This window comes from Coloeus monedula (assembly GCF_965178545.1).
Source record: "Coloeus monedula genome assembly, chromosome: 37".
In the NCBI taxonomy this organism is placed as follows: Eukaryota; Metazoa; Chordata; class Aves; order Passeriformes; family Corvidae; genus Coloeus; species Coloeus monedula.
In genome coordinates, this window is record NC_138817.1 from 1139653 (window position 1) to 1162963 (window position 23311).

The 23311-nt window shown below is 51.2% G+C and overlaps 1 protein-coding gene across 1 annotated transcript in view; it reads left to right on the plus strand.

Moving 5' to 3' along the window:
• Window positions 1-1173: 1173 nt before the first annotated feature.
• The window catches only part of RUSF1 (RUS family member 1), a gene marked incomplete at its 3' end in the record, with an annotated part of 39667 nt that continues 17529 nt past the window's right edge, over window positions 1174-23311 (plus strand). The window contains exons 1-9 of the mRNA XM_082300116.1: window positions 1174-1222; window positions 7069-7199; window positions 8574-8651; window positions 12953-13067; window positions 14172-14217; window positions 18658-18690; window positions 19458-19563; window positions 20798-20899; window positions 21881-21951. Coding sequence (XP_082156242.1) covers window positions 1207-1222; window positions 7069-7199; window positions 8574-8651; window positions 12953-13067; window positions 14172-14217; window positions 18658-18690; window positions 19458-19563; window positions 20798-20899; window positions 21881-21951 — 698 coding nt within the window. The 5' untranslated portion in view covers window positions 1174-1206. The remainder of the gene's footprint in view (window positions 1223-7068; window positions 7200-8573; window positions 8652-12952; window positions 13068-14171; window positions 14218-18657; window positions 18691-19457; window positions 19564-20797; window positions 20900-21880; window positions 21952-23311) is intronic.

The following is a 23311-nucleotide window of genomic DNA, read 5'->3' on the forward strand; positions in this document are numbered from 1 at the left end:
TGACCACCCTGAAGTGACCTCTGGTCACTGATGGTCACTCCTGACCACCCTGAAGTGACCACTGACCACCCTGAAGTGACCTCTGGTCACTTATGGTCACTCCTGGCCACCCCAAAGTGACCCCTGACCACCCCAAAGTGACCACTGGTCACTGATGGTCACTCCTGACCACCCCAAGGCCACTCTTGACCACCCCAAAGTGACCCCTGACCACCCCAAACTGACCACTGGTCACTGATGGTCACTCCTGACCACCCCAAAGTGACCAGTGACCACCCCAAAGTGACCACTGGTCACTGATGGTCACTCCTGGCCACCCTAAAGTGACCCCTGACCACCCCAAAGTGACCACTGGTCACTGATGGTCACTCCTGACCACCCTAAGGCCACTCTTGACCACCCCTAAGTGACCACTGACCACCCCAAAGTGACCCCTGGCCACCTCGAGGTCAACTTTGGCTCATCCCAAGCGGTCACCACTCCCTGCCCCCCCCCCAAATCCTTGACCTTTGACCCTCCCCTTGACCCCTGAGTGACCCCTGGCCGGCCCCGCCCCCTTTCCCCTCCCAGCCAATAAAAACGCTCGGAGTCGTTCCCGCGCTTCCCGTGGAGTTTTTGGGGGGCCTGGGGGGTCACTTGGGGTCATCTGGGGTCACTTGGGGTCATCTGGGGGGTCCTGGGGTCATCTGGGAGGTTCCAGGGTCATTTGGGGTCATTTTGGGGGGGTCCTGGGGTCATCTGGGGTCACTTGGAGTCGTTTGGGAGGTCCCAGGGGTCACTTGGGGTCACTTTAGGGGTCCTGGGGTCACTTGGGGGTCCTGGGTGGTCACTTTGGGTCACTTGGGGTCATCCGGGGGGTCCTGGGTGGTCACTTTGGGGTGTCCTGGGGTCACTTGGGGTCACTTTAGGGGTCTTGGGGTCATCTGGGGGTCCTGGGTGGTCACTTTGGGTCACTTGGGGTCATCTGGGGGTCCTGGGTGGTCACTTGGGGTCACTTGGGGTCACTTTGGGGGTCCTGGGGTCACTTGGGGGGGTCCCGGAGGTCATTTGGGGGTCACTTTCGGCGCTGACCATCGAGTCCGGCGGCCTCGTGGCCGGAGCGGCTCCTCCGTGGAACCATCGAGAGGAAAGGGGCGGGGCCGGAGAGTCTCCCGCCGTTGCCATGGAGACGCCGGAAGCCGGAAGTGGCGGCAGCCGGAAGTGGCAATGGAGCGGCCGGAGGGTAACGGGGAAGGGGGGGGGGAGACCCCAAAATCACCCTAAAATCACCCTAAAATCCCCCCAAATCACCCCAAACCACCCCAAAATCATCTCCGGGAGCCCCAAAATCCCCCCAAATCATCCCAAACTACCCCAAAATCGCCTCCGGGAGCCCCAAAATCCCCTCAAATCAATCCCGGAAGTCCTAAAACGGCTCCAAATTCAGCCGAAATCGCCCCAAAATCAACCCCGAGACCCCCAAAATCCTCCCAAATGACCCCAAAATCAACCCTAAACCGTCCCAAATCCTCCCAAATGACCCCAAAATCGACCCCAAACTGTCCCAAATCAGCCCCGGGACCCCCAAAATCCCACCCGGGAGCCCCAAAATCGCCCCAAATTCCCCCAAATCCCAAATTTCTCCCAAATTTCCCCCCAAAATCGCCTTTAAGCCCCCGAAAATCCCAGGAAACCCCCCCAAATCCCGCCCAAAATTCCCCAGATCCCCCCAAAAGTCCCAAATTTCCCCCAACCCCCTCGAAACCATCCCCAAAATCCCCAAAATTCCCCAAAATTCCGAAAAAAATCCCCCAAAAAAATCCCTAAAATCCCAAAAAAATCGCAAAACAATCCCCCCAAAAATGCCCGAAAATCCCCCAAAAAATCCCAAAAAATCGCAAAATAATCCCCAAATATTCCCAATTTTTTTCCGAATCCCCTTTAAACCGCCAAAATCCCCCCCCAAAAATCCCGAAAATTCCTAAAAATCCCCCCAAAAAAACACAAAAAATCTGGAAAAATCCCCCTAAAATTCCCCCCCCCCCAAAAAAACCCCAAATCTCCCCAAATCCCCCCCAAACTCCCCAAAATCCCCCAGAAATTAAAAAAAACCTAAAAATTCCTTTAAAATCCCCAAAACATCCCAAATTCCCAAATCCCCAGAAATCGCCAAAACATCCCTAAAAAAAAAAAAAAACAAAAAACCCAAAAAATTCCAAAAAAATTCCTCAAAAAATCCCAAATTCCCAGATTTCCCCAAAATCCCCCAAAATCTAAAATAAATTCCAAAAAAAACAAAAAAAAAATCTAAAAAACCCCTAAAATTTCCCCAAAATCCCCCAGAAAAATCAAACAAAATCCCCAAAAAATTCCCAAAAATTCTCACATTTCCCCAAAACCCCCAAAATAAAAAAAAAATCGCCAAAAAACCTTAAAAAAATCCCCCCAAAATCCCCCAGAAAATAAATTTTTTTAAAATGCCAAAAACTTAAAAAAGAAATCCCAAAAAAACCTAAAAATTGCCCAGAATTTCCCAAAAAAATCGCCAAAAAATCCCAAATTCCCGGATTTCCCCCAAATCCCCCCAAAAGCCTCAAAATCACCAAAAATCCCCCCACAAAAATCCCCAAAATTCGCCAAAAACCTTAGGAAAAAAAAAAAACCAAATCCCTAAAAATTCCCCAAAATTCCCCAAAAAATCCCCAAAAATCCCAAATTCCCGGATTTCCAAAATTCCCCCAAAATTCCCAAAAATCCCCCAGAATATATAAAAAAAAAAATTTAAAAATCGCCAAAAACCTACAAAAAATCCCAAAAATCCCCCAAAAAATCCCAAATTCCCGCATTTCCCCAAAAACCCCCAAAGCCTCCCAAAAATTCCGAAAATCCCTAAAAAAAAATCCCAAAAAAACCCCTAAAAATTCCAAACTATTCCCCAAAAAAATTCCAAAAAACCCCCAAAAATCCCAACTTCCCAGATTTCCCCAAATCCCCCCCAAATCACCAAAAATCCCCCCAAAAAATCCCCCAAAATTCCCAAAGAAATTCCCCAAAAATTCCCCAATTCCCAAATCCCCCAAAACCCCCCCAAAAAATCCAAAAAAATCGACAAAAACCAAAAAAAAATCTAAAAATCCCTTTAAAGAAAACAAAAAAAATCCCCAAAAAATCCCAAAAAATTCCAAAAAAATCCCAACAAATCCCCCAAAAATTCCCAAAAATCCCCAAATAGCCTCAAAAAATTCCAAAAAAAATCCTGAAAATTCCCCCAAAAAATCCCGAAAAATTCCCAAAGAAATCCCAAAAAATCCCAAAAAAAATTCCAAAAAGTCCCCAAAAATCAAAATAATCCCCCCAAAATTAAAAGAATTCCCAAAAAATTCCCAAAAAACCCAAAAAAATTCCCCAAAAATTAAAAAAAATCCCAAAAAATTCCCAAAAATCCCAAAAAAATTTCGCCGAAAATTTCCCAATTCCCAAATCCCCCAAAATCGCCCAAAAATCCCAAAAAATCGACAAAAATCTCAAAAAATTCCCGAAAAATCCCTGAAAAATCAAAAAAAAAATCCAAAAAAATCCCCCAAAAAATCAAAAAAAATCCCAAAAAAATCCCAAAAAATCCTAAAAAAATCCAAAAAAATCCCCAAAAAATTCCCAAAAATTCCAAAAAAATTCCCCAACTCCCAAACCCCCCCAAACCCCCCAAAAATACCCAAAAATTACCGAAAAATCCCTGAAAAATCAAAAAAAATCCAAAAAATCCAAAAAAAATCCCAAAAAATCCTAAAAAAATCCAAAAAAATCCCCAAAAAATCCAAAAAAATCCCAAAAAATCCCAAAAAAATTCCCAAAAAATCCCCAACTCCCAAATCCCCCCAAACCCCCCAAAAAATCGACAAAAATCCCCAAAAATTCCCGGAAAATCCCTGAAAAATCAAAAAAAAAATCCAAAAAGATCCCCAAAAAATCCCAAAAAATCCCAAAAAAATCCCCAAAAAATTCCCAAAAATTCCAAAAAAATTCCCCAATTCCCAAATCCCCCCAAACCCCCCAAAAATCCCAAAAAATCCAAGAAATCCCAAAAAAATTCCAAAAAAATCCCAAAAAATCCCCAAAAAATCCTAAAAAAATCCAAAAAAATCCCCAAAAAATATCAAAAAAATTCCAAAAAAATTCCCCAACTCCCAAATCCCCCCCAACCCCCCAAAAAATCGACAAAAATCCCCAAAAATTCCCAAAAAATCCCTGAAAAATAAAAAAAAAATCCAAAAAAATCCCCAAAAAATCCAAAAAAATCCCCAAAAAATTCGCAAAAATATCCCAAAAAAATCCCAAAAAATCCCAAAAAATCCCCAAAAAATCCCCTAAAAATTCCCCAACTCCCAAATCCCCCCAAAACCCCCAAAAAATCGACAAAAATCCCCAAAAATTCCCGAAAAATCCCTGAAAAATCAAAAAAAAAATCCAAAAAAATCCCAAAAAAAATCAAAAAAAATCCCAAAAAATCCCAAAAAATCCCCAAAAATTCCCCAACTCCCAAATCCCCCCAAACCCCCCAAAAAATCGACAAAAATCCCCAAAAATTCCCGGAAAATCCCTGAAAAATAAAAAAAAAATCCAAAAAAATCCCCAAAAAATCAAAAAAAATCCCAAAAAAATCCCCAAAAAATTCCTAAGAAAATCCAAAAAAATCCCCAAAAAATCCCAAAAAATCCCCAAAAATTCCCCAACTCCCAAATCCCCCCAAACCCCCCAAAAAATCGACAAAAATCCCCAAAAATTCCCGAAAAATCCCTGAAAAATCAAAAAAAAAATCCAAAAAAATCCCCCAAAAAATCAAAAAAAATCCCAAAAAATCCCAAAAAAATCTCAAAAAATCCCAAAAAAATTCCCAAAAATTCCAAAAAAAATTCACCAATTCCCAAATCCCCCCAAACCCCCCAAAAATCCCAAAAAATCGACAAAAATCCCCAAAATTCCCGAAAAATCCCTGAAAAATTAAAAAAAAAATCCAAAAAAATCCCCCAAAAATATCCAAAAAATTCCCAAAAATTCCAAAAAAATTCCCCAACTCCCAAATCCCCCCCAAACCCCCCAAAAAATCGACAAAAATCCCCAAAAATTCCCAAAAAATCCGTGAAAATTCAAAAAAAAAATCCAAAAAAATCCCCAAAAAATTCCCAAAAATTCCAAAAAAATTCCCCAACTCCCAAATCCCCCCAAACCCCCCAAAAAATCGACAAAAATCCCCAAAAATTCCCGGAAAATCCCTGAAAAATAAAAAAAAAATCCAAAAAAATCCCCCAAAAATATCCAAAAAATTCCCAAAAATTCCAAAAAAATTCCCCAACTCCCAAATCCCCCCCAACCCCCCAAAAAAATCGAGAAAAATCCCCAAAAATTCCCGAAAAATCCCTGAAAAATCAAAAAAAAAATCCAAAAAAATCCCCCAAAAAATCCAAAAAAATCCCCAAAAAATTCCCAAAAAATTCCCCAAAAATTCCCAAAAAATTCCCAAAAATTCCAAAAAAAAATTCCCCAACTCCCAAATCCCCCCAAACCCCCCCAAAATCCCCAAAAATTACCGAAAAATCCCTGAAAAATCAAAAAAAAATCCAAAAAATCCCAAAAAAATCCCAAAAAATCCTAAAAAAATCCAAAAAAATCCCCAAAAAATCCCCAAAAAATCCAAAAAAAATTCCCAAAAATTCCAAAAAAAATTCACCAATTCCCAAATCCCCCCAAACCCCCCAAAAATCCCCAAAAATCGACAAAAATCCCCAAAAATTCCCGAAAAATCCCTGAAAAATCAAAAAAAATCCAAAAAAATCCAAAAAATCCCAAAAAATTCCCAAAAATTCCAAAAAAATTCCCCAACTCCCAAATCCCCCCAAACCCCCCAAAAAATCTCAAAACATCGACAAAAAACAAAAAAAATCCCGAAAAATCCCTTAAAAATCAAAAAAAAAATTTTAAAATCCCAAAAAATCCCTGAAAAATCCCAAAAAATCCCCAAAAAATCCCAAATTATCCCCAAAAAATCCCCCAAAAATTCCCCAACTCCCAAATCCCCCCAAACCCCCCAAAAAATCCCAAAAAATCGACAAAAATCCCCAAAAATTCCCGGAAAATCCCTGAAAAATCAAAAAAAATCCAAAAAAATCAAAAAAATCCCCAAAAAATCCCAAAAAATCCCCAAAAAATCCCCCAAAAATTCCCCAACTCCCAAATCCCCCCAAACCCCCCAAAAAATCGACAAAAATCCCAAAAAATTCCCGAAAAATCCCTGAAAAATCAAAAAAAAAATCCAAAAAAATCCCCAAAAAAAATCGACAAAAATCCCAAAAAATCCCCAAAAAAATCCCAAAAAATCCTAAAAAAATCCAAAAAAATTCCCAAAAAATCCCAAAAAAATCCCAAAAATCCCAAAAAATCCAAAAAAATTCCCCAACTCCCAAATCCCCCCAAACCCCCCCAAAATCCCCAAAAATTACCGAAAAATCCCTGAAAAATCAAAAAAAATCAAAAAAATCCCAAAAAAAATCCCAAAAAATCCTAAAAAAATCCAAAAAAATTCCCAAAAAATCCCAAAAAAATCCCAAAAAAAATCCCAAAACATCCCCAAAAAATCCCAAAAAAATCCAAAAAAATCCTAAAAAAATTCCCAAAAAATCCCAAAAAAATCCCAAAAAATCCTAAAAAAATCCAAAAAAATCCCAAAAAAATCCCAAAAAAATCCCAAAAAATCCCAAAAAATCCAAAAAAAAATCCCAAAAAAATCCCAAAAATCCCCAAAAAATCCCAAAAAATCCCAAAAAAATCCCAAAAAAATCCCAAAAAATCCTAAAAAAATCCAAAAAAATCCCAAAAAAATCTCAAAAAATCCCAAAAAATCCAAAAAAAAATCCCAAAAAAATCCAAAAAAAATCCCAAAAAAATCCCAAAAAAATCCCCAAAAAATCCCAAAAAAATCCCAAAAAATCCTAAAAAAATCCCAAAAAAATCCCAAAAAATCCTAAAAAAATCCCAAAAAATTCCCAAAAAATCCCCAAAAAATCCCCCAAATTTTCCCGCCTTTCCCGCCCTCAGGCCCCGCCCTGTGCCGGGATTTTTGGGGTCCCCACGAGGCCGCTCGGTACCGGGGGGACCCTCGGGGGCGGCTGCGGCGCCTCGGGAGCGCCGGGGGAGCCCCTCGGGCTTGGCTGCGGCGGGCGGCGGCGGTGAGAGGGGGAGGGGCGGAATTCCGGGAATTTTTGGGAATTTTGGGAATTCTGGGGGGGATGGAGGGGATTTGGGGGGGATTCAAGGGGATTTGGGGGAATTTTGGGTGGATTTGGGGGGGATTTGGAGGAGTTTAAAGGGGATTTTGGGGGGGGGTTGGGAATTTTTTGGGAATTTTGGGGATTTTTGGGAATTTTGAAAGGGATTTTTGGGAATTTTGGCGATTTTGGGGGGGATTTTGGGGGATTTGGGGGAATTTTGAGGGGAATTTTTGGGAATTTTGGCGATTTTGGAGGGGAATTTGGGGGATTTGGGGGAATTTTGAGGGGGATTTTTGGGAATTTTTGGGAATTTTGGCGATTTTGGGGGGGAATTGGGGAATTTTAGGGGGCGGTGAGAGGGGGAGGGGCGGAATGCCGGGAATTCCGGGAATTTTGGGAATTTTGGGAATTCGGGGGGGGATGGAGGGGATTTGGGGGGATTCAAGGGGATTTGGGGGAATTTTGGGTGGATTTGGGGGGGATTTGGAGGAGTTTAAAGGGGATTTTGGGGGAATTTTGGGAATTTTGAGGGGGATTTTTGGGAATTTGGGTGATTTTGGCGGGAATTTGGGGAATTTTGGGGAATTTTGAGGGAATTTGGGGGGATTTGAAGGGGTTTAAAGGGGATTTTGGGGAATTTGGGGGAGTTTGGGGGAAATTTGGGAATTTTGAGGGGGATTTTTGGGAATTTTGGCGATTTGGGGGAAATTTGGGGGATTTAAAGGGTATTTAGGGGGGAATTTTGGGAATTTTTGGGACTTTTGGTGGGATTTTGGGGAATTTTGGGGGGAATTTTGGGGGATTTTAGGGAATTGGGGGGGGATTGGGAATTTGAGGGGGTTGGACGGGATTTGGGGGAATTTTGGGAATTTGGGGGGGATTTGGGGGAATTTGGGGGAGTTTTGGGGAATTTGGGGGATTTCGAGGGAAATTTTGGGGATTTTGGGGGGATTTTGGGGATTTTGGGGGGATTTGGGGATTTTTGGGGAATTTTCGGGGGATTTGGAGGAGTTTAAGGGGGATTTGGGGGAGAATTTGGGGAATTTGGGAGGGATTTGGGGAATTTTGGGGGATTTTGGGGGATTTTTGGGTGGAATCTTTTGGGAATTTTTGGGGGGAATTCGGGGATTTTGGGGCTCCCTGGGTGGAATTTGGGGTGAATTCCGTGGGAATTTGGGGAACTTCCGGCTCCTTTTGGCCCTTTTTGGTTCCGATTTTCCCCAAATTTTCCCCAGATTTTCCCAGATTTTTCCAAATTTTTCTCAATTTTCCCAAATTTCCCCCATTTTCCTCCCATTTCTTGGGAATTCCGGGAATTTCCTCCCCCCCCAGCGGGTGCTGCTCCCCCAGGGCTTCCCCGACAGCGTCAGCCCCGACTACGCCCGGTACCAGTGCTGGGATGGGCTGCAGGTACTGGTTTGGACTGGTTTATACTGGGAGGGGACTGGGAGGGACTGGGAGGGACTGGGAGGGGACTGGGAGGGATTGGGAGGGACTGGGAGGGACTGGGAGGGGACTGGGAGGGACTGGGAGGGACTGGGAGGGGACTGGGAGGGATTGGGAGGGACTGGGAGGGGACTGGGAGGGACTGGGAGGGGACTGGGAGGGAACTGGGAGGGACTGGGAGGGACTGGGAGGGGATTGGGAGGGACTGGGAGGGACTGGGATGGGACTGGGAGGGAACTGGGAGGGACTGGGAGGGGACTGGGAGGGACTGGGAGGGACTGGGAGGGGACTGGGAGGGAACTGGGAGGGACTGGGAGGGACTGGGAGGGGACTGGGAGGGACTGGGAGGGGACTGGGAGGGGATTGGGAAGGACTGGGAGGGACTGGGAGGGGTCTGGGAGGGACTGGGAGGGACTGGGAGGGACTGGGAGGGGATTGGGAGGGAACTGGGAGGGGACTGGGAGGGACTGGGAGGGGATTGGGAGGGGACTGGGAGGGGACTGGGAGGGACTGGGAGGGGATTGGGAGGGACTGGGAGGGAACTGGGAGGGACTGGGAGGGGATTGGGGGGGACTGGGCGGGACTGGGAGGGGATTGGGAGGGACTGGGAGGGACTGGGAGGGAACTGGGAGGGAACTGGGAGGGACTGGGAGGGAACTGGGAGGGAACTGGGAGGGACTGGGAGGGGATTGGGAGGGACTAGGAGGGGATTGGGGGGGACTGGGATGTTACTGGTCCATACTGGGGCGACTGGGAGGAGGTTTGGTCTTACTGGGAGTGACTGGGAGGGTCTGTACTGGTTTATAGTGGTTTATACTGGTTTTTAATGGTTTGGGGCTTATACTGGTTTCTACTGGTCTGGACTGGTTTCTGTTGGTCCACGCTAGTCCATACTGGTTTGTACTGGTCCATACTGGTTTATACCGGTCCCGCAGGCTCTGTGCTCCAGCCTGGCTGGGCTCACTACTCCAGACCGGTCCATACTGGTTTATACTGGTTTATAGGGGTTTGTACTGGTTTATACTGGTCTGTAGTGCTTTATACTGGTTTATATTGGTTTCTACTGGTCCATACTGGTCTGGACTGGTTTCTACTGGTCCATACCGGTCCATACTGGTTTATACTGGTTCATAATGGTTTCTACTGATCCATACTGGTCCATACTGGTTTTTACTGGTCCATACCAGTCTGTACTGGTTGATACTGGTCCATACTGGTTTCTACTGATCCATACTGGTCCGTACTGGTCCATACTGGTCCATACTAGTCCATACATGTCCATACCAGTTCATACCAGTCCATACTGGTCCATACTGGTTTCTACTGGTCCAGACTGGTTTCTACCGGTCCATACTAGTCCATACTGGTCCAGACTGGTCCATACTGGTCCATACTGGTTTCTACTGGTCCAGACTGCTCCATACTAGTCCATACTGGTCCAGACCGGTCCATACTGGTTTCTACTGATCCATACCAGTCCATACCGGTCCATACTGGTTTCTACTGATCCATACCAGTCCATACCAGTCCATACTGGTTTCTACTGGTCCATACTGGTCCATACTGGTTTCTACTGATCCATACCGGTCCATACTGGTTTCTACTGATCCATACCAGTCCATACCGGTCCATACTGGTTTCTGCTGATCCATACCAGTCCATACCGGTCCATACTGGTTTCTACTGATCCATACCAGTCCATACCGGTCCATACTGGTTTCTACTGATCCATACCGGTCCATACTGGTCCATACTGGTTTCTACTGATCCATACCAGTCCATACCGGTCCATACTGGTTTCTACTGATCCATACCAGTCCATACCGGTCCATACTGGTTTCTACTGATCCATACCGGTCCATACTGGTTTCTGCTGATCCATACCGGTCCATACTGGTCCATACTGGTTTCTACTGATCCATACCAGTCCATACCGGTCCATACTGGTTTCTACTGGTCCATACTGGTCCATACTGGTTTCTACTGGTCCATACTGGTCCATACTGGTTTCTGCTGATCCATACCAGTCCATACCGGTCCATACTGGTTTCTACTGATCCATACTGGTTTCTACTGATCCATACCAGTCCATACCGGTCCATACTGGTTTCTACTGGTCCATACTGGTCCATACTGGTTTCTACTGATCCATACCAGTCCATACCGGTCCATACTGGTTTCTACTGATCCATACCAGTCCATACCGGTCCATACTGGTTTCTACTGATCCATACCAGTCCATACCGGTCCATACTGGTTTCTACTGGTCCATACCAGTCCATACCGGTCCATACTGGTTTCTACTGATCCATACCAGTCCATACCGGTCCATACTGGTTTCTACTGATCCATACCAGTCCATACCAGTCCATACTGGTTTCTACTGGTCCATACCAGTCCATACCGGTCCATACTGGTTTCTACTGATCCATACCAGTCCATACCGGTCCATACTGGTTTCTACTGATCCATACCAGTCCATACCGGTCCATACTGGTTTCTACTGGTCCATACCAGTCCATACCGGTCCATACTGGTTTCTACTGATCCATACCAGTCCATACCGGTCCATACTGGTTTCTACTGATCCATACCAGTCCATACTGGTCCATACTGGTTTCTACTGGTCCATACCGGTCCATACTGGTTTCTACTGATCCATACCGGTCCGTACTGGTTTCTACTGATCCATACCAGTCCATACCGGTCCATACTGGTTTCTACTGATCCATACCAGTCCATACCGGTCCATACTGGTTTCTGCTGATCCATACCAGTCCATACCGGTCCATACTGGTTTCTACTGATCCATACCAGTCCATACCGGTCCGTACTGGTTTCTACTGGTCCATACTGGTCCATACTGGTTTCTACTGATCCATACCAGTCCATACCGGTCCATACTGGTTTCTACTGATCCATACCAGTCCATACCGGTCCATACTGGTTTCTACTGATCCATACCAGTCCATACCGGTCCATACTGGTTTCTACTGATCCATACCAGTCCATACTGGTCCATACTGGTTTCTACTGGTCCATACTGGTCCATACTGGTTTCTACTGATCCATACCGGTCCGTACTGGTTTCTACTGATCCATACCAGTCCATACCGGTCCATACTGGTTTCTACTGATCCATACCGGTCCATACTGGTTTCTACTGATCCATACCAGTCCATACCAGTCCATACTGGTTTCTACTGATCCATACCAGTCCATACCGGTCCATACTGGTTTCTACTGATCCATACCGGTCCATACTGGTTTCTGCTGATCCATACCAGTCCATACCGGTCCATACTGGTTTCTACTGATCCATACCAGTCCATACCGGTCCATACTGGTTTCTACTGATCCATACCAGTCCATACCGGTCCGTACTGGTTTCTACTGATCCATACCAGTCCATACCGGTCCATACTGGTTTCTACTGATCCATACCAGTCCATACCGGTCCATACTGGTTTCTACTGATCCATACCAGTCCATACCGGTCCATACTGGTTTCTGCTGATCCATACCAGTCCATACCGGTCCATACTGGTTTCTACTGATCCATACCAGTCCATACCGGTCCATACTGGTTTCTACTGATCCATACCAGTCCATACCGGTCCATACTGGTTTCTGCTGATCCATACCAGTCCATACCGGTCCATACTGGTTTCTACTGATCCATACTGGTCCATACTGGTTTCTACTGATCCATACCGGTCCGTACTGGTTTCTACTGATCCATACCAGTCCATACCGGTCCATACTGGTTTCTACTGATCCATACCAGTCCATACCGGTCCATACTGGTTTCTACTGATCCATACCAGTCCATACCAGTCCATACTGGTTTCTACTGATCCATACCAGTCCATACCGGTCCATACTGGTTTCTACTGATCCATACCAGTCCATACCGGTCCATACTGGTTTCTGCTGATCCATACCGGTCCATACCGGTCCATACTGGTTTCTACTGGTCCATACTGGTCCATACTGGTTTCTACTGATCCATACCGGTCCGTACTGGTTTCTACTGATCCATACCAGTCCATACCGGTCCATACTGGTTTCTACTGGTCCATACTGGTCCATACTGGTTTCTACTGATCCATACCGGTCCGTACTGGTTTCTGCTGATCCATACCAGTCCATACCGGTCCATACTGGTTTCTACTGATCCATACCAGTCCATACCGGTCCATACTGGTTTCTGCTGATCCATACCGGTCCATACTGGTCCATACTGGTTTCTACTGGTCCCGCAGGCGCTCTGCTCCAGCCTGGCCGCTTCCCTCTCCACCCGGGCCGTGCTCGAGGCCGTCGGGGTCGGCGACGGCACCGCCACCGTCACCGGGGCCGCGCTCACCTGGCTGCTCCGAGGTGCCCCCAATTCCCAAATCCCCCCCAAAATTCCCAACTTCGGCCCCAAAAACCCCAACTTTCACCCCAAAATCCGATTTTTCCCCAACATTCCCGGTTTTTTCCCCCAAAATTCCCAAGTTGCCCCCCCCAAAAAACCCAATTTTAACCCAAAAATCCCGAATTGTATCCCCAACATTCCCAGTTTTAACCCAAAATTCCCTATTTTTGCCCCAACATTCCCAGTTTTAACCCAAAATTCCCCCATTTCACCCCAAAATGCCCATTTTTAAGCCAGAATTCCCACATTCCCCCCCCAAAATTCCTAATTTTTGCCCCAAAAATCACAACTTTCACCCCAAAATCCGATTTTTCCACAAAATTCCCAATTTTTTCCCCCAAATTCACTCTTTTCTAACCCCAAATTCCCATTTTTTTACCAAAATTCCCCCATTTCCCCCCCAAAATTCCCAATTTTTGCCCCAAAAAACCTGATTTTAACCCAAAATTCCCAATTTTCCCCAAAATTCCCATATTTCCCCCCAAAATTCCCCATTTTCCCCCCCAAAAAACCCAATTTTAACCTAAAAATCCCAAATTTTATCCCCAAAATTCCCAAAATCCTGCATTTTGTCCTAAAATTCCCAATTTTCACCCCAAAACCCCCAATTTTCACCCAAAATTCCCCCATTTCACCCCAAAATTCCCATTTTCCCCCAAAGTTCCCAATTTTTGCCCCAAAACCTCCAATTTTAACCCAAAATTCCCATTTTTCACCCTGAAATCCCCATTTTTCACCCAAAATTCCCCCATTTCACCCTAAAGTTCCCAAATTTTGCTTCAAAAACCCCAATTTTATCTCAAAATTCCCCTTTTCCCCCAAAGTTCCCAATTTTTGCCCCAAAACCTCCAATTTTAACCCAAAATTCCTGGGTTTCAGCCCGAAATGCCCAATTTTTCCCCCAAAATTCCCCCATTTCACCCCAAAATTCCCAATTTTAACCCCAAAACCTCCCATTTTAACCCAAAATTCCCATTTTTCACCCAAAATTCCCAATTTCCCCAAAATTCCCCCGTTTTGCCCCAAATCCCCGTTTTTCACCCCAATTCCCGTTTTTCCCCCAGACGGGGTCGGGATCGTCACCAGGATCGTCTTCGTGTGGCTGCAGGGGTGAGACTGGGATGGACTGGGATGGACTGGGAGCACTGGGAGCGGTTCTGGGCCTTACTGGGAGCACTGGGAGCGGTTCTGGGCCTTACTGGGAGCACTGGGAGCGGTTCTGGGCCTTACTGGGAGCACTGGGAGCGGTTGTTGGCCTTACTGGGAGCACTGGGAGGTGGCACTGGGCCTTACTGGGAGCACTGGGAGCGGTTCTGGGCCTTACTGGGAGCACGGGGAGCGGTTCTGGGCCTTACTGGGAGCACTGGGAGTAGTTCTGGGCCTTACTGGGAGCACTGGGAGGCGGCACTGGGCCTTACTGGGAGCACTGGGAGGTGGCACTGGGCCTTACTGGGAGCACTGGGAGCGGTTCTGGGCCTTACTGGGAGCACTGGGAGCAGTTCTGGGCCTTACTGGGAGCACTGGGAGCGGTTCTGGGCCTTACTGGGAGCACTGGGAGCGGTTCTGGGCCTTACTGGGAGCACTGGGAGCGGTTCTGGGCCTTACTGGGAGCACTGGGAGTGGTTCTGGGCCTTACTGGGAGCTACTGGGAGCGGTTGTTGGCCTTACTGGGAGCACTGGGAATGGTTCTGGGCCTTACTGGGAGCACTGGGAATGGTTCTGGGCCTTACTGGGAGCACTGGGAGCAGTTCTGGGCCTTACTGGGAGCACTGGGAGGTGGCACTGGGCCTTACTGGGAGCACTGGGAGCAGTTCTGGGCCTTACTGGGAGCTACTGGGAGCGGTTCTGGGCCTTACTGGGAGCACTGGGAATGGTTCTGGGCCTTACTGGGAGCACTGGGAGGCGGCACTGGGCCTTACTGGGAGCACTGTGAGCGGTTGTTGGCCTTACTGGGAGCACTGGGAGTGGCACTGGGCCTTACTGGGAGCACTGGGAGCGGTTGTTGGCCTTACTGGGAGCACTGGGAGCTGTTCTGGGCCTTACTGGGAGCACTGGGAGTGATTCTGGGCCTTACTGGGAGCACTGGGAGGTGGCACTGGGCCTTACTGGGAGCACTGGGAATGGTTCTGGGCCTTACTGGGAGCACTGGGAGCGGTTCTGGGCCTTACTGGGAGAACTGGGAGCAGTTCTGGGCCTTACTGGGAGCACTGGGAGCAGTTCTGGGCCTTACTGGGAGCACTGGGAATGGTTCTGGGCCTTACTGGGAGCACTGGGAGCGGTTGTTGGCCTTACTGGGAGCACTGGGAGGTGGCACTGGGCCTTACTGGGAGCACTGGGAGGTGGCACTGGGCCTTACTGGGAGCACTGGGAGCAGTTCTGGGCCTTACTGGGAGCACTGGGAATGGTTCTGGGCCTTACTGGGAGCACTGGGAGCGGTTCTGGGCCTTACTGGGAGCACTGGGAGCGGTTGTTGGCCTTACTGGGAGCACTGGGAGGTGGCACTGGGCCTTACTGGGAGCACTGGGAGGTGGCACTGGGCCTTACTGGGAGCACTGGGAGCAGTTCTGGGCCTTACTGGGAGCACTGGGAATGGTTCTGGGCCTTACTGGGAGCACTGGGAGCTGTTCTGGGCCTTACTGGGAGCACTGGGAGGCGGCACTGGGCCTTACTGGGAGCTACTGGGAATGGTTCTGGGCCTTACTGGGAGCACTGGGAGCTGTTCTGGGCCTTACTGGGAGCACTGGGAGGTGGCACTGGGCCTTACTGGGAGCACTGGGAATGGTTCTGGGCCTTACTGGGAGCACTGGGAGCGGTTCTGGGCCTTACTGGGAGCACTGGGAGGCGGCACTGGGCCTTACTGGGAGCACTGGGAGCAGTTCTGGGCCTTACTGGGAGCACTGGGAGGTGGCACTGGGCCTTACTGGGAGCACTGGGAGTGGTTCTGGGCCTTACTGGGAGCACTGGGAATGGTTCTGGGCCTTACTGGGAGCACTGGGAGGCAGCACTGGGCCTTACTGGGAGCACTGGGAATGGTTCTGGGCCTTACTGGGAGCACTGGGAGCGGTTGTTGGCCTTACTGGGAGCACTGGGAGGTGGCACTGGGCCTTACTGGGAGCACTGGGAGCAGTTGTGGGCCTTACTGGGAGCACTGGGAGCAGTTCTGGGCCTTACTGGGAGCACTGGGAGGCCTTACTGGGAGCACTGGGAGCACGGGGAGGCAGCACTGGGCCTTACTGGGAGAACTGGGAGCAGTTCTGGGCCTTACTGGGAGCTACTGGGAGCGGTTCTGGGCCTTACTGGGAGCTACTGGGAGCGGTTCTGGGCCTTACTGGGAGCACTGGGAGCGGTTGTTGGCCTTACTGGGAGCACTGGGAGGTGGCACTGGGCCTTACTGGGAGCACTGGGAGCGGTTCTGGGCCTTACTGGGAGCACTGGGAGTAGTTCTGGGCCTTACTGGGAGCACTGGGAGGCGGCACTGGGCCTTACTGGGAGCACTGGGAATGGTTCTGGGCCTTACTGGGAGCACTGGGAGCGGTTGTTGGCCTTACTGGGAGCACTGGGAGGTGGCACTGGGCCTTACTGGGAGCACTGGGAGCAGTTCTGGGCCTTACTGGGAGCACTGGGAGCAGTTCTGGGCCTTACTGGGAGCACTGGGAGGTGGCACTGGGCCTTACTGGGAGCACTGGGAGCGGTTCTGGGCCTTACTGGGAGCACTGGGAGTGGTTCTGGGCCTTACTGGGAGCACTGGGAGCTGTTCTGGGCCTTACTGGGAGCACTGGGAGGTGGCACTGGGCCTTACTGGGAGCACTGGGAGGTGGCACTGGGCCTTACTGGGAGCACTGGGTGCGGTTCTGGGCCTTACTGGGAGCACTGGGAGTGGTTCTGGGCCTTACTGGGAGCACTGGGAGGCGGCACTGGGCCTTACTGGGAGCGGTTCTGGGCCTTACTGGGAGCACTGGGAGCGGTTCTGGGCCTTACTGGGAGCTACTGGGAGCAGTTCTGGGCCTTACTGGGAGCACTGGGAGCGGTTGTGGGCCTTACTGGGAGCACTGGGAATGGTTCTGGGCCTTACTGGGAGCACTGGGAGCAGTTCTGGGCCTTACTGGGAGCACTGGGAATGGTTCTGGGCCTTACTGGGAGCACTGGGAGGTGGCACTGGGCCTTACTGGGAGCTACTGGGAGCGGTTGTTGGCCTTACTGGGAGCTACTGGGAGCGGTTCTGGGCCTTACTGGGAGCACTGGGAATGGTTCTGGGCCTTACTGGGAGCACTGGGAGCGGTTCTGGGCCTTACTGGGAGCTACTGGGAGCGGTTCTGGGCCTTACTGGGAGCACTGGGAGCAGTTCTGGGCCTTACTGGGAGCTACTGGGAGGCGGCACTGGGCCTTACTGGGAGCACTGGGAGCGGTTCTGGGCCTTACTGGGAGCACTGGGAGTAGTTCTGGGCCTTACTGGGAGCACTGGGAGGTGGCACTGGGCCTTACTGGGAGCACTGGGAATGGTTCTGGGCCTTACTGGGAGCACTGGGAGCGGTTGTTGGCCTTACTGGGAGCACTGGGAGTGGCACTGGGCCTTACTGGGAGCTACTGGGAATGGTTCTGGGCCTTACTGGGCCTTACTGGGAGGCGGCACTGGGCCTTACTGGGAGCTACTGGGAATGGTTCTGGGCCTTACTGGGAGCACTGGGAGTGGCACTGGGCCTTACTGGGAGCACTGGGAGCGGTTCTGGGCCTTACTGGGAGCACTGGGAGGCGGCACTGGGCCTTACTGGGAGTGGTTCTGGGCCTTACTGGGAGCACTGGGAGGCCTTACTGGGAGCACTGGGAGCGGTTCTGGGCCTTACTGGGAGCTACTGGGAGCAGTTCTGGGCCTTACTGGGAGCACTGGGAGTGGTTCTGGGCCTTACTGGGAGCTACTGGGAATGGTTCTGGGCCTTACTGGGAGCACTGGGAGGTGGCACTGGGCCTTACTGGGAGCACTGGGAGCACTGGGAGGCAGCACTGGGCCTTACTGGGAGCTACTGGGAGCAGTTCTGGGCCATACTGGGAGCTACTGGGAATGGTTCTTGGTCTTACTGGGAGCACCGGGAGTGGTTCTGGGCCTTACTGGGAGCTACTGGGAGTGGTTCTTGCTCTTACTGGGAGCCACTGGGCCATACTGGGAGCACTGGGAGCACTGGGAAGTGACTCTGGTCCATACCGGCCCATACTGGTCCATACTGGTCCTTACCGGCCCATACTGGTCCATACTGGTCCATACTGGTCCATATTGGTCCATACTGGTCCATACCGGCCCTTACTGGCCCATACTGGTCCATACTGGTCCATACTGGTCCATACTGGTCCTTACCGGCCCATACTGGTCCATACTGGTCCATACCGGTCCATACTGGTCCATACTGGTCCATACTGGTCCTTACCGGCCCATACTGGTCCATACTGGTCCATACCGGCCCATACCGGTCCATACTGGTCCATACTGGTCCATACCGGCCCTTACTGGCCCATACTGGTCCATACTGGTCCATACTGGTTTCCTCTCCCCCCTTTCAGGAGCCACCTGGACTGCGAGGCCAAACAATGGCGGTGAGGCCCCGCCCCCTCCTCCAGGCCCCGCCCCTCCATTACCATATAGGGTCAGGCACCCTAAGCCCCGCCCCTCCATTACCATATATGGTCAGGCACCCTAAGCCCCGCCCCTCCATTACCATATATGGTCAGGCACCCTAAGCCCCGCCCCTCCATTGCCATATATGATCATACACTCTGAGCCCCGCCCCTCCATTACCATATATGGTCAGGCACCCTAAGCCCCGCCCCTCCATTACCATATATGGTCAGGCACCCTAAGCCCCGCCCCTCCATTACCATATATGGTCAGGCACCCTAAGCCCCGCCCCTCCATTACCATATATGGTCAGGCACCCTAAGCCCCGCCCCTCCATTACCATATATGGTCAGGCACCCTGAGCCCCACCCCCTCCTTACCATATAGGGTCAGGCACTGTAAGCCCCGCCCCTCCATTACCATATATGGTCAGGCACCCTGAGCCCCGCCCCTCCATTACCATATATGGTCAGGCACCTTAAGCCCTGCCCCCATTACCATATATGGTCAGGTACCCTGAGCCCCGCCCCTCCATTACCATATATGGTCAGGTACCCTAAGCCCCGCCCCTCCATTACCATATATGGTCAGGCACCCTGAGCCCCGCCCCTCCATTGCCATATACGGTCAGACACCCTAAGCCCCGCCCCGCCATTACCATATATGGTGCCAAACCCCCAAGCCCCGCCCCATCGAAGGCCGGGCCACGCCCCCATTGCCATATAAGGCCATGCCCCGCCCCCAGGTTCGTGGCCGATCTGCTCAATGACGTCGCCCTGGTGCTGGAGATCCTCGCTCCCCATTGGCTGAGCCTTGGCCCCGCCCTCCTGGTGATGGCGGCTGCGGCCAAGGTGGGCGAGGGGACTGGGAGGGGACTGGGAGGGACTGGGAGGGATTGGGAGGGACTGGGAGGGGACTGGGAGGGACTGGGAGGGACTGGAGGGGATTGGGAGGGACTGGGGGAACTGGGAGGGACTGGAGGGGATTGGGCGGGACTGGGAGGGGACTGGGAGGGACTGGGGGAACTGGGAGGCACTGGAATGGACTGGGAGGCACTGGGAGGAACTGGGAGGGACTGGGAGGGGACTGGGAGGGACTGGAGGGGATTGGGAGGGACTGGGAGCGGACTGGGAGGGACTGGGGGAACTGGGAGGCACTGGAATGGACTGGGAGGGACTGGGGCGAACTGGGAGGGACTGGGAGGGGATTGGGAGGGACTGGGAGGGGACTGGGAGGGACTGGGAGGGACTGGAGGGGATTGGGAGGGACTGGGAGGGGACTGGAGGGGACTGGGGGGGACTGGGAGGGGACTGGGAGGGACTGGGGGAACTGGGAGGGACTGGGAGGGACTGGGAGGGGATTGGGAGGGACTGGAGGGGATTGGGAGGGACTGGGACTGGAGGGGATTGGGAGGGACTGGGGGAACTGGGAGGCACTGGAATGGACTGGGAGGCACTGGGAGGAACTGGGAGGGACTGGGAGGGGACTGGGAGGGGACTGGAGGGGATTGGGAGGGACTGGGAGGGGCTGGAGGGGATTGGGAGGGACTGGGAGCGGACTGGGAGGGACTGGGGGAACTGGGAGGCACTGGAATGGACTGGGAGGCACTGGGGGGAACTGGGAGGGACTGGGAGGGGATTGGGAGGGACTGGGAGGCACTGGGGGGAACTGGGAGGGACTGGGAGGGAACTGGGAGGGGATTGAGTGGGACTGGGATGATACTGGGAGGCGCTGTGGGGATACTGGGAAGCACGGGGAGGTTGCTGGTGTGACTGGGAGGGCGTGCGCCAGCACTGGTTTATACTGGGAGACTCCTGAAGGTCACTGGAGGGGTTTAAACTGGTTTATACTGGTTTACACTGGTCCATACTGGTTTAAACTGGTCCATACCGGTTTATACTGGTCCATACTGGTTTATACTTGGCAGCCACTGCGCTCTGGCCTGGCTGGGCTCACTGGTTTATACTGGTCTATACTGGTTTATACTGGTTTATTCTGGTTTAAACTGGTTTCCACGCGTTCGTTTTGGTCCATACTGGTCCATACTGGTCCGTACTGGTCCATACTGGTTTGTACTGGTCCCAGTGCGTGGTGGGCGTGGCCGGAGGGGCCACCAGGGCGGCCTTGGCCGTGCACCAGGCCCGGAGGGACAACGTGGCCGACGTGGCCGCCAAGGACAGCAGCCAGGTGGGACTGGGAGCACTGGTTTGGACTGGTTTGGACTGGGAGGGGATTGGGGGAGGACTGGGAGACACTGGGAGGGACTGGGAGGGGATTGGATGGGACTGCAAGGGTCCATACTGGTTTATACTGGTTTATACTGGTTTATATTGGTGTATGCTGGTTTATATTGGTCTATACTGGTTTATATTGGTCTATATTGGTTTATACCGCTTCATACTGGGTTATACTGGTTTATACCAATCCATACCAGTCAATACTGGTTCGTACTGGTTGATAGCAATCAATACTGATCCATATTGGTCCATACTGGTTTATACTGGTCCAGACTGGTCCATACTGGCTTATACTGGTCCATACTGGTCCGTACTGGTCCATACTGGTCTGTACTGGTCCATACCAGCCCATACTGGTTTATACTGGTCCATACCAGTCCATACTGGTTTGTACTGATCCATACTGGTCCATACCAGTCCATACCGGTCCATACTGGTTTATACTGATCCATACTGGTCCATATCAGTCCATAGGGGTCCATACTGGTCCATACTGGTCCATACTGGTTCATATTGGTCCATACCGGTCCGTACCGGTCCATACTGGTTTATACTGGTTTCTACCAATCCATACTGGTTTATACGGGTCTGTACTGGTTTATACTGGTTTATATTGGTCCATACCGGTCCATACTGGTCCATACTGGTTTATACCAATCCATACTGGCTTATACTGGTCCAAACCGGTCCGTACCGGTCCATACTGGTTTATACTGGTTTATACCAATCCATACTGGTTTATACCGGTCCATACTGGTTTATACTGGTTTATATTGGCTTATACTTGTCCATACCGGTCCATACTTGTCCATACTGGTTTACACTGGTTTGTACTGATTTCTGCTGGTTTATACTGGTCTGTACTGGTCCGTACTGGTTTATACCGGTCTGTACCAGTCCATACTGGTCCATACTGGTTTATACTGGGCAGGAGACGCTGGTGAACGGGGCCGGGCTCCTCCTGTCGCTGCTGCTCCTCCCCCTGCTGGACCGGCGGCCCTGGTGAGGGGCGGGGCCTAAAGGGGCGGGGCCTAAAGGGGCGGGGCCTAAAAGGGGGAGGAGCCAAAGGGGGACCTGAAGGGGGGAGGGGGTCAAGGGGGCGTGGCCTAAATGGGGAGGGGTCAAGGGGGCGTGGCCTAAAGTGGGAGTGGTCGAGGGGTGTGGCTTAAAGGGGAGGGGCTTTGAATGGGCGTGGCTTGAAAGAGGGAGGGGCTTTGGGAAGGGGCGTGGCCACATTTGGGGAGGGTCTTACGGGATGGGGGTGTGGCCTGGAGAGGGGAGGGGCGTTTGGGGGCGTGGCCTCAGGTGAGTTGGGCGTGGCCTGGGGGCTTTTAATGAGGTGGGCGTGGCCCAGGTGAGGTTTGGGCTCTCTCAGGTGAGGTGGGCGTGGCCTTGATGGGTCTTTTAATGAGGTGGGCGTGGTCTCAGGTGAGGTTTGGGCTCGCTCAGGTGTGGTGGGCGTGGCCCTTACGGGTCTTTTAATGAGATGGGCGTGGCCTAAGGTGAGGTGGGCGTGGCCCTTATGGGTCTTTTAATGAGATGGGCGTGGCCTAAGGTGAGGTGGGCGTGGCCCAACCCCTCACCTGTCCACGTCCCTCACCGGGCCAGGGTCACGTGGGTGTGGTCTAGGTGAGGTGGGCGTGGCCTTTTGGGCTTTTTAATGAGGTGGGCGTGGCCCAGGTGAGGTTTGGGCTCTCTCAGGTGAGGTGGGCGTGGCCTTGGGGGGGGTTAATGAGGTGGGCGTGGCCCAGGTGAGGTCAGCATGGCCCAGGTGAGGTGGGCGTGGCCTTTGGGGTCTTTTAATGATGTGGGCGTGGCCCAGGTGAGGTGGGCGTGGTCTCAGGTGAGGTTTGGGCTCGCTCAGGTGAGGTGGGCGTGGCCCTTATGGGTCTTTTAATGAGATGGGCGTGGCCTAAGGTGAGGTGGGCGTGGCCCAAGCCCTCACCTGTCCACGTCCCTCACCGGGCCAGAGTCACGTGGGTGTGGTCTAGGTGAGGTGGGCGTGGCCTTTGGAGTTTTTTAATGAGGTGGGCGTGGCCCAGGTGAGGTTTGGGCTCTCTCAGGTGAGGTGGGCGTGGCCTTGGGGGGGTTAATGAGGTGGGCGTGGTCTCAGGTGAGGTTTGGGCCCAGGTGAGGTGGGCGTGGCCCAGGTGAGGTTTGGGCTCCCTCAGGTGAGGTGGGCGTGGCCTTGGGGGGTTAATGAGGTGGGCGTGGCCCAGGTGAGGTCAGCATGGCCCGGGTGAGGTGGGCGTGGCCTTTTGGGCTTTTTGATGAGGTGGGCGTGGCCCAGGTGAGGTTTGGGCTCTCTCAGGTCAGGTGGGCGTGGCCTTGGGGGGGTTAATGAGGTGGGCGTGGCCCAGGT